Source organism: Oncorhynchus masou, chromosome 26 (assembly GCF_036934945.1).
Source record: "Oncorhynchus masou masou isolate Uvic2021 chromosome 26, UVic_Omas_1.1, whole genome shotgun sequence".
In the NCBI taxonomy this organism is placed as follows: Eukaryota; Metazoa; Chordata; class Actinopteri; order Salmoniformes; family Salmonidae; genus Oncorhynchus; species Oncorhynchus masou.
In genome coordinates, this window is record NC_088237.1 from 6,010,940 (window position 1) to 6,022,542 (window position 11,603).

General features: G+C 43.3%; 1 protein-coding gene across 5 annotated transcripts in view; it reads left to right on the forward strand.

The window, feature by feature from the left end:
• LOC135514691 (lysine-specific demethylase 5A-like) overlaps nt 1-11,525 on the forward strand; it is a 40,770-nt gene extending 29,245 nt beyond the window's left edge. For all 5 annotated transcript variants that reach the window (XM_064938207.1, XM_064938209.1, XM_064938208.1 and 2 more), the window contains exons 22-29: nt 1,235-1,414; nt 2,763-3,329; nt 3,551-3,709; nt 5,575-5,703; nt 5,974-6,118; nt 6,583-6,803; nt 8,203-8,658; nt 10,014-11,525. In XM_064938207.1, the coding sequence (XP_064794279.1) occupies nt 1,235-1,414; nt 2,763-3,329; nt 3,551-3,709; nt 5,575-5,703; nt 5,974-6,118; nt 6,583-6,803; nt 8,203-8,658; nt 10,014-10,391 (2,235 nt within the window). In that variant the 3' untranslated portion in view covers nt 10,392-11,525. The remainder of the gene's footprint in view (nt 1-1,234; nt 1,415-2,762; nt 3,330-3,550; nt 3,710-5,574; nt 5,704-5,973; nt 6,119-6,582; nt 6,804-8,202; nt 8,659-10,013) is intronic.
• The last annotated feature ends 78 nt before the right edge of the window (nt 11,526-11,603 follow it).

Here is an 11,603-nt window from a genome sequence, read left to right on the forward strand (position 1 = left end):
CTATGTACAGATTGGCTGTGTACAGCTCGCTGATGCTTAAAGTTAGTGAGGGAGATAGAAGTCTCCAACTTCAGCGATTTTTGCAATTCGTTCCAGTCATTGGCAGCAGAGAACTGGATGGAAAGGCGGCCAAAGGTCAAACGTTTTCTTTACGTCTTCACAAGGTTTTCACTGCTCTAGAGGAGATCTGCATGAGGAATGGGCCAAAATACCAGCAACAGTGTGAAAACCTTGTGAAGACGTAAAAAAAACGTTTGACCTCTGGCAACAAAGGGTATATAACAAAGTATAGAGAAACTTTTTTGTTATTGACCAAATACTTATTTTCCACCATAATTTGCAATTAAATTTTTCTGGATTTTTTTTCTTCTCATTTTGTCTGTCATAATTGAAGTGTACCTATGATGAATATTACAGGCCTCTCATCTTTTTAAGTGGGAGAACTTGCACAATTGGTGGCTGACTAAATACTTTTTGCCCCACTGTATGTGTTTCCATCCCGTTTTTTAACTTTGTCGATGGTTTTGCCTCAAAGTCTGCGATAAACAACAAATGTGCCCAATCTGGTCTTGGCACTTGTGCTCTAGTAAACAGCTCGCATATAAAAAGCAGAGGTTAGGCTTCATGATGAGATTATGGATAAGAGCAAGATCATTTTATTTGACAGCCAAGCACCGATCATCATGTCCCCAGCATAAAATTAAGACCCTCAATATTTATTGGGAAGAAGCAACAAGCTCCTCATCACTGCACTTTCACCACCCTGTGAAGTTCATAACTTATGTAGTCTGTAGCCTAATAAACTGTACAGTATGAATGCTTTTCCAAGACATACTGGGAGGACTACACAACCATATTATTTACTGCCACATGATGGTAACACCATCAACAAATCCGCATCCAAGCATTTCCACTGCATTGGTCCTATTTATCTATTTCATCGACAAAACAATTATCCCCTGTATTTTTTTCTGCCGAAATTTGGAAATTTTACTGGCGATTTATACTGTTTCCATCAGGCCTGTCGTGATTATTAGATTTTTTTTATCCGACAAACTTTACTGCATATAAATAGTTGGATGGAAACATGGTTGTTGTTACCAGATAAGTTTGTAAATCAGAACATGAATGATGAATGGGAAGGGTGATACTGTGCGATGCATCAATTTTTTTTATTTTTATAGACATGATTAATTTCCTCCTATGTTTCCCCTGTGCGTTTCACTCCCTCCAGAGTGGCAGTAACTATGCGTACCTGGAGCAGCTGGAGAGCCTGCTGGCGAGGGGTCGCTCCATCCCCGTCCGGCTGGATCCCCTGCCCCAGGTCGAATCCCAGGTGGCCTCGGCCCGCGCTTGGAGGGAGAGGACCGCACGCACCTTCCTCAAGAAGAACTCCACCTACACCCTGCTACAGGTAAGTCATAATACCCTGGGTTGGGCTGTACCTATGCACTGAGAAGGCATGGATAAGTATGTTGCTGAGATGGTAGTTTGAAATATTTTTTCCCCAACCAAGCAGCCCTTTTCAGACTATGATGACCCTAGAGTGCAATATGAGATATTTGCTTAACTTCTTGACGCTACCCATCCCTTAAGCGGGATAATTGTCATCAGCAACGCAGAATAGCATAGCGCCACAGTCAAATAATATTACAAAAAAATATTGATATTCATGAAATCACAAGTGCAATATTGCAAAACACAGCTTTGCCTTTTGTTAATCCACCTGACCTCTCAGATTTTGAAATTATGCTTCACAGCGAAAGTAATCCAAGCGTTTGTGTAAATTTATCGATTCCATGACAAAACATTAAGTACACTTAGCATCAGGTAGCTTGGTCACGAAAAGCAATCAAATTAATTGTTTACCTTTGATCTTCGGATGTTTTCACTCATGAGACTCCCATTTACCCACAAATGTTCCTTTTGTTCCATAAAGATTATTTTTATATCCAAAATACCTCCGTTGGTTTGTCGCGTTATGTTCAGAAATCCACAGGAAAGACCGGTCATGACAACGCAGACAAATTCCAAATAATATCCATAATGTCCACAAACATGTCAAACGTTTTCTATAATCAATCCTCAGGTTGTTTTTAAAATATATATTTGATAATATATCAACCGGGAGTGTAGGTTTTTAAATAGGACAGGGAGAAACAATGGCCGCTTTACTCGGCTGCGCAAAACTCACTCTGAGAGCCCCCACCTATCCACTTACGCAATGTGATCTTTCTCGCTCATTTTTTCAAAATAAAAGCCTGAAACTATGTCTAAAGACTGACACCTTAGGGAAGCCGTAGAAAAATGAATCTGGTTGATATCCCTTTAAATGGAGGATAGGCATGCATAGGAACAGAGGTTTCAAAATAAGAGGCACTTCCTGATTGGTTTTTCCTCAGGTTTTCGCCTGCAATATCAGTTCTGTTAAACTCACAGACAATATTTTGACAGTTTTGGAAACTTTAGAGTGTTTTCTATCATAATCTGACAATTCAATGCATTTTCTAGTTTCTGGGGACGAGAAATTGGCAGTTTCAAATGGGTACGTTCTTTTTAGCCAAAAACGAAGATACTGCCCCCTACACGCAGAAGGTTAAGCTATGTAGAATGGTGCAGCAGTTGGTGAATGAACATTCGCAAATTGTTGTGAATTCCATCGGTCTATACTGTAGGTAGTTGGGAATAGGACCAATATTATCATAGGACTGGTAGTTAGATAGCGTCTTTGCTAATCTCTATTCTTGTGTGTTCTCTCTTAGGTCCTCAGTCCACGTGTGGATATTGGTATCTACGGCAACAGCAAGGGAAAACGCAAACGAGTCAAGGAGCTCCTTGAGAAGGAGAGAGGAGGTCTCGACCTGGAGGGTCTCAGTGACCTGGACGAGAGTTACGAAGACGCCTGCGACCCGGCCACCGTTGTAGCTGCATTCAAATCCAAGGAGCAGAAAGAGGTTGAGGCCATCCACTCCCTCCGAGCTGCCAACCTGGCTAAGATGGCCATGTCTGACCGTATCGAGGAGGTAAAGTTCTGTCTGTGCCGTAAGACCGCCAGCGGGTTTATGTTGCAGTGTGAACTGTGCAAGGACTGGTTCCACGGAGCCTGCGTGCCGTTACCGAAAACGGGCTCTCAGAAGAAGCTCATGGGCACAGCCGGTTGGCAGAGCAACAGCAAGGAGGCAAAGTTCCTGTGCCCATTGTGCCAGCGCTCGCGTCGCCCGCGTCTTGAGACCATCCTGTCCCTACTGGTGTCCCTCCAGAAGCTGCCGGTGCGTCTGCCTGAGGGAGAGGCCCTACAGTGCCTGACGGAGAGGGCCATGGGCTGGCAGGTGGGATGAGTTCAACACCTGTTTTCAGAATCAATTATTTTATTGTTGCTAGGGTTGATTTAATCAAAGTTTGGTAGGAGTTTTACCTGCAAAACTTAGTAAGAAGTATATGTGAAAGGGTGAAAAGCCACACATTATGAATCAAACTAAATGTTGTTTATTTCAACTCTTATCTCTGTTCATTAATGGAATTGATTAATCTAAATCCTCTCTACTTGCAGGACCGCGCCAGGCAGGCCCTGGCTACAGACGAGCTGTCCTCGGCCCTGGCCAAGCTGTCTGTGCTCAGTCAGAGGATGGTAGAACAGGCTGCCCGGGAGAAGACCGAAAAGATTATCAACGCTGAGCTGCAGAAGGCTGCCGCAAACCCTGACCTGCAGGTAAGAGATTAATGGTGCCGTATGGTACTCAGAGCCAAGTATAGTGAGTTTGGAGACGCTAACATGGCATCCAGTGTAAAAAAAGTTGTCTGTTAACTCTATATGGATCTCATGATTAGTCATTCCTCTAAACAAGGTGCTTTGGGATAAGGTAAGTCAAGAGATGAACAGACTGAAGTGTTTTTTTTAATGTCCCCTCTTCCTCGTTTGTTCAGTGCATTAGAGTGAAAAACAGAAAGATTGATTCCACGGTAGCGTCGTGTCTCTGACTATGATTAAATTATGACATGCTATGTTATCAAATCGATTACCTAACGCTTAATTTATTACGTTATTGAATTAAACCATGCAACAATTAAACCATTAATAGCCTGGGGCTCCACGGAAGCATTCATTTCTATAGAGCTGTTATCTCCTGATTCCACTCTTTTAAAGATCTGAAGTACTTGGTTATCTGCATGAACCCTAGTTGAATCAGCAATATGACCTGGGGCGGCAGGGTAGCCTAGTGGTTAGAGCGTTGGACTAGTAACCGAAAGGCTGCAAGTTCAAATCCCCGAGCTGATAAGAATTTGTTCTTAACTGACTTGCCTAGTTAAATAAAGGTAAAATTAAAAAATGTAATACACAAATTGGCATAATTATTTGTTTACTAAATACCTAAATAATCACGTGTGTGTGTGTGTGTGCACAGGATAGATCATACATCGATTACTAATCATGTCATGAAAAGCCCCTAGTGGGCTAACCCGATATGACGGCTGGTTACACAAAGGAAGGGGTTGGGTTTGAATGAAAGAGCGGGAAGACTGAGGGTCTCTATCGGACCTTGAGACGCTATGCTACCATAAATACAGAATATTATGCATTCTAATAACCCGCCCTTTCGGAAAAGGAAAATGCAAGATATATATTTACTCTGAGCTGCACTTCGATAGATGGGTCGAAGATTGAAGACTGGTTTTCCCAGCAGAGATCACCATTGTCCTTTTTTGAAGCATCTTTTTGGTCGTAGTGTTGTAGAGCGGATACGTTAAAGTACCCTGTTGTTCTTAGGAGATTCAACGTCGAGGAGGTATCACTTCTTTAGTGAATAATAGTTCAAAGTTCATACCAAGTTGCCATATTCAGCTTGTGCTGTATTTTGGCTGGTCTCGTCGAAATTCACCATTCCAGAGTGGTGATAGTCACCTCCATGTTGAAGTTCTCCCTTTTAAACGTTAGGACAGCAGTCCTAACATTTGTGGAACTAAATGTTAATTTTGTTAGGGTGTAGTTAAAATTAGCCCTTTTTTAAACGTACGGACACCAGTCCTCACGTCATCGGGAACTGAGGTTTACATCCGTCAACGGACTATTGTATTGGGGGAGAGAAGGGCGTTTCATAGTTCTCAACCAATGTCTGTTCACTTGGGCGTGGCCACTGAGGGAGCATAAGTTTACTTATGAAAACAATTCTCACATTTAGAAGTTTACAAATAGTTTTATATTTAAATGTTTGAATTTCACAATTCCATGTGCATCTGATAACTGGAATGTGTAGACTTTCCTAGATAGTTTGTCATCCTATCATCAGTAATAATGTCCCAGACAACAACTTATCTGACATCATATTCTTTAAGTACCAACAGACACTTTCAACTGGTTGAGAAAGGGAATTATTGTTCCATTCCCCAAACTTTTGATGTTACCATACATTCTCTATGGTAACAAAAGGGCATTCCAAGGGCTTTCCATTCTGTGAGTGGAGCGAAAAGGGGTAAAGGTATTTATAGGGGGTTCATATACAGGCATCTTCATGACAGTGATGATATTACTACTGATGAGAAGTAGCAGAATGACTGTGAGATCTTTTCTCTCCGTAGGGTCACATCCAGACATTCCAGCAGGCAGGGTTCAGCAGGGCAGCTTCGCCACGCCAGTCTGTCGACTACGATGACGAGGAGACTGACTCAGACGAGGACATCAGGGAAACATATGGCTACGACATGAAGGTACTGTAGTGTGGCCTATGGAGAGTTTTCTCAAACGTCAAGAGTATTTTTTTAACCTGTTGAATCAATTAAAATAAAACCATAACTATATAGCTGCTAGTTTTCTATAGGCAATGTTTTAGACAGAGTGGTAAAGAAGCTAGTAAAACATTACTGTTCAATTTATCTCAAGCAAGACACAGCACTGAGCAAACCCTGCTTTTCTAGCATTATGTCTTCACCTGCCCCACTTTCTTGCGCTCTCATGCTCTGTGTGTGTGTGTGTGTCAGGACCCAGGTGAGGTGAAGCCGTACCTGTTTTGTGATGAGGAGATCCCTGTCAAGTCGGAGGAAGTAGTCAGTCACATGTGGCCCACCACACCATCTTTCTGTGCTGAACACGCCTACTCCTCTGCCTCCAAGTCCTGCCCTCAGAGTAAGACATGGCTACGCAAATTTGTCATACTTAACTAACTTGCCTAGTTTAAAAAAAATAACATATTCTTATTTACAATGACTGCCTACACCGGCCAAACACGGACGACACTGGGCCAATTGTGCGCCACCCTATGGGACTCAAAGCCGGGTTGTGATAAAGCCTGGATTCGAACCCTAGTGATTGTAGTGCCGCCTCTAGCACTGAGGTACAGTACCTTAGACCACTGCGCCACTCGGGAGCCCCAAAAATAAAGGAGTAACTTATAAATGTGTCATCCATTAATTTTGTTTTGGAGTATTGTTTCCTATCCTTATGTGTATTGTCTTTGGGACCTTTATTTAGAAACGAGAATCTCAAGGTACTATACCTTAAACTATACATGTAAATGTTGTAGATATTGAAAGGGTAAATGTGTGTTTCATTGGTTGATTGATGACTCCTTCTCACCCTCTACCCTCCAGACCAGAGCACCCCCAGGAAGCAGCCCAGGAAGACGCCCCTGGTGCCCCGCTCCCTCGAGCCCCCTGTGCTGGATCTGTCCTCCCCGGCCAAGGCCCAGCTGGAGGAGCTGATGATGGTGGGGGACCTGCTGGAGGTGTCCCTGGATGAGACCCAGCACATCTGGAGGATCCTGGAGGCCACACACCCCCCCTCTGAGGAGAGGTTCCTACAGGTCATGGAGGTAGGAGAGAGGCACTGGTTTATACACTTATTTTTATACAGAACAAAAATATAAACGCAACATGTGAAGTGAGAGGTGTGACATATCAAGAAGCTGATATAAAAAGCATGATCATTACACAGGTGCACCTAGTGCTGGGGACAATAAAAGGCCACTCTATCATGTATTGTTTTGTCACATAACACAATGCCACAGATGTCTAAAGATTTGAGGGAGCGTGCAATTGTCATGCTGTCTGCAGGACTGTCCACCAGAGCTGTTGCCAGAGAATTGAATGTTAATTTCTTTACCACAACCGAATAATTTCTGCACAAACTGTCAGAAACTGTCTCAGGGAAGCTCATCTTCGTGCTTGTTGTCCTGACTCCAGTTTGGCGGCATAACCGACTTCAGTGGGAAAATCCTCACCTTCGATGGCCACTGGCATGCTGGAGAAATGTGCTCTTCACTGGTGAATCCTGGTTTCAGCTGTACCGGGCAGATGGCAGACAGCATGAATGAAGTTGTGTGGGCGAGCGGTTTGCTTTTGTCAACGTTGTGAACAGAGTGCCCCATGGTGGCGATGGGGATATGTTATAGGCAGGCATAAGCTACGGACAATAAACGCAATTGCATTTATCAATCTCAATTTGAATGAACAGAGATAACATAACGAGATCCTTAAAACCCATTGTCGTGCCTTTCATCCTCCACCAAAACCTAATGTCACAAGGATTTGTACAAAAATCCTAGAAGCTGAAAATGTCTGTTTTTCCATGGCCTGCATACTCACCAGACATGTCACCTATTGAGCATGTTTGGAATGCTCTGGATCGACTTGTACAACTGCGTGTTCCAGTTCCTGACAATGTCCAGCAACTTTGCACAGTTGTTGCAGAGGAGTGGGACAACATTCCACAAGCCACAATCAACAGCCTGATCAACACTATGCGAAGATGTGTCATGCTGAATGAGGCAAATGGTCACACCAGATACTGACTGGTTTTATGATCCACCCCCCTACCTATTGTTTTAAGTATCTGTGACCAACACAGACTATTCCCAGGCATGTGAAATCCATAGATTAGGGCCTAATTAATTTATTTCAATTGACTGATTTCCTTATATGAACTGTAACTCAGTAAAATCTTGTGTTTTATATTTTTGTTCAGTGTATGTTATTTTATTTAACCAGGTTGAGCCATTGAGGTCAAGGTAGACCTGGCCAAGTGTGCAGCTCCAGTAAAGAAAACAGTCACTGGCTGAAAACACATGTTAGAATCTGAGCTGAACATGGGTGATATCAAGGCGTATTTCCTGGATCCTGATTAAGTCTACTTAATGGATTTAAAAGCACTTTCAGTAGAGATTATTGATTGAGCAATTTTGTCCATCCCTCTTTCCTGTCTTCCCTTCCCAGCATGAGGATTCTCAGTTTGAGAAGCCGGTGAAGATCAAGATGAAGGACTCTGAGAAGAAGAGGAAGAGGAAGTTGGAGAGGGCGGAGCACCAGCTTCTCATGGCAGCTGTATCTGGGGTCGGAGACATGATGCGGTCCCCCAAGTCCTCAAAGGATCCGAAACGGAGCCTCTTAGACCCGCTGGGGAAACCCAAGAAGAAGAAGCTGAAGCTGAACCCGGATAAGAACCGTGAACTGAAACAGCTGGCCAAGCGCCTGGCTAAAGAGGAGAAGGAGAGGAAGAGGAAGGAGAAAGCTGTGATCAAGGCTGAGGCTGTCAGGGAGGGACTGGAGAAAAGGAAAGAGAAGAAGATCCTGGATATACCGTCAAAATACGACTGGTCCGGAGCAGAGGACTCCAATGATGAGAACGCTGTCTGTGCATCCAAGAACTGTATGAGACCCTGCAAGGACAAGGTGAGAGCGACACGAGAAGCATATACACAGCTATAGTGTGTGTGTGTGTGTGTGTGTGTCAACCCTGATCTCCAATGTACACTACTTGATGCACATTTAAAAAATAACTGGAGGGGTGTAAGGAATATGGACAAAACTCCTAGGTGGGGCTATTATTGTGTCTATGGGTACAACCTCAGCCTAGGGATTGACTTCTGCCCTGATATTCAAATGTCCCATCCAGACCGACTGACTGAGACCTTACTTTTGCCAGCAGAGGGCAGTGCATCTTCTGCAGTTGTTGTCAGACCTTGAATATAGCCTAAGGAGCATTTTTGGACCAGGGGAGAGGGGCTCATTTGAGAGAGGATGTAGTGACTCAGAATTGGTCTGACATGATTTCCATAGATGATTGATAGGTGTGAGGGTTTATTGGTTAGCAGGGTGCAAAAGAGGTCAGTGAGAGCCTGAGATGGGTTCAGTGTGTGGCCTGAGAGGGCGTGTCCTATCAAAAACACAAGTCCGTTTTTGACCCAAGTACAAGTAGAGATGTGTCGGTAAAATTCAGTCAATGGAATTAGGACCTAGATCTTAGCTCCTATTCTTAGACATTTTGTCATTTTTATTAATATAATGTTTTCAATTAGTTTGGGACACTAACTGTTTTTACAAATAAATCACTGGACATTTATGCGAATAAGATGTTTCATTTTTAACTATTCCACAGCAATCTCCTCTCTTAGTATGTCACAATCACCTTTACAAACAGTAGTGGGAGGTTTGAATACTTTCCTTTAAGAGGTTTAATGATATTAGCTCTTCAGAGTGAAAACTGAATGTCTCACTTTGGATTTTTGTTTGCTGACTATGATGAAGTGCTAAGTATTCCGAGTTAATATTTTACGCAAAAATCTTTGGAAGTGAGCATCATGGAACAATTGAATATCAACAGCTGATAACAGCACTGGAACACCTTAAAGAGAGTTACACATAACGTATTAACAGGACAAGCTATGTGCTGTTGGAAGTGACTGTAAATTAGACACTAAGTCAATGACTAGCCTAACCACCCTCCCAGTCCGGTGCTCTCAGAACACATCAGAGGCATGGTGATATCCTCCAGCTTTACAGAACTTTAAGGGGGACTGGATTGGATTAGGCTTAAATGCACCATAATAAAATGCAACATAAATATCATGCTTATTATACATCATGTCCATAATGCTATATTCCTTTAAAAAGCAGAAACTCTGCAAGTGTAATGCTTGTGAATCGGAAGGGCAATGGCCTTTTCTGAGCACTAGCTGATGATATCATATCCTGATTTTAGCAGAATGTGTGATCGCCTGTATGTTTGTCTTTCTTCCCTCTGCCAGGTGGACTGGGTTCAGTGCGACGGCGGCTGTGACGAGTGGTTCCACCAGGTGTGTGTGGGTGTGACCTGCGAGATGGCCGAGGAGGAGGACTACATCTGCATCGACTGCACCCGCAAGTCGTCCATCTTGAGTGGGGGGGTAGTTGGAAGTTTGGGCAGAAGCATGGGCGTAGGAGGAGGAGGGGTGACAGCAGTGGTAAAGGTGGAGCGTGTTTGTGAGGAGCCGGTGGTGCTGGAAGCGCCAGTCTGCAGCGGGCTGAGCCAGATCATTATGCCCCCCTCCCACTCCATAATGATGCCCCCCACCCAGACCCAATTGATGCCTCCCTCTATCTCCCTCCCCCAACAGCAGCAGCCGGACACTCATGAGAGCAGCTAGCGCAGACCCAGGACAGAGACCACATTTACAGTCGGCCACCACACACACACACACACACACACCCGTTAAGCTCGCTTCAGACCATTTGAGTCTGGAAGACCCTGACATGTTCTGTTCCAGACCTGTTCTGACCAACATATTTCGCTCATCTTGATTTAGTGGTAAAGAAGCTTCAAATTAAGGGGTATCCTCAAGACTGGATCATGATACTCCCATGAGAATAATACTACAAAGAAATGAGACTTTAAGCTAAAAGCTTGTGGTCCTGTTTGATGCGAGAGAGGTATATTCTGCATCACAGACTGAAACTCCAGATTACCTTTTTTTCCCACTCTCCCTCTTCTCTTTTGCCATGGGAACCAATTGTTGATGAGGATTTGTTTCGCTCTAATTCAGAACCGTTAAAGAAGGCCTTATAATCCAGGGAACACTGTGTGCACAGAGTATCAGTGGTTTTTACTGCACGACTCGGAATGACCATGGTATGTTTTGTCTGTTTCTCGAGTTTCAGCTTCAGGTCTGTAACGTTCTCTAACCCCCTCTGATAATTATCTGGAGCCAATCTGCCTGTCCTACTACAGTCAGAAACTTCAGTACAGTCATCAGGAATCTGTAAATCTGTGTCCCAAATGACACCTTGTTTCCTATGCACTACATGGGCTCTGGTGAAAAGTAGTGCACTATAAAGGGGATAGGGTGCCATTTGGGTTGTAATGTTACACCTCCACATATTCATGATGACTGTACTGAGTTGGAAGGTAGCCTAGCTTTTTAGAGTGTTGGGCCAGTTAACGGAAGGTCTCTGGTTCGAAACCCCCAAGCTGACTAGGTGAAAAATCTATTGATGTGCACTTGAGCAAGGTACTTAACCCTAATTGCTCCTGTAAGTCGATCTTGATAAGAGCATCTGCTAAATGACAAAAATCTACATGTAAAAATTTGGGATGCACATTCAGTATCCTCTCCTCTCTGCCTGGCCCCAAACAATAAGTAACAGCTCCATGTAGGACTAGGAACAATGGTTGTATGTAGTGATACGTATTTATAATGTGTATATAGGTTTTAAGCAATTAAGTGATTGGATGTTGCTGTTTTTGTTTTCTCACCTTTAATAAACAATTCCTAGTCAAAGGAGCAGCATTTATTATTATTATTTTTTTTTCAATACCATTATATACAATTTCCTGTTTGAGATTATTTAATATGTCATTT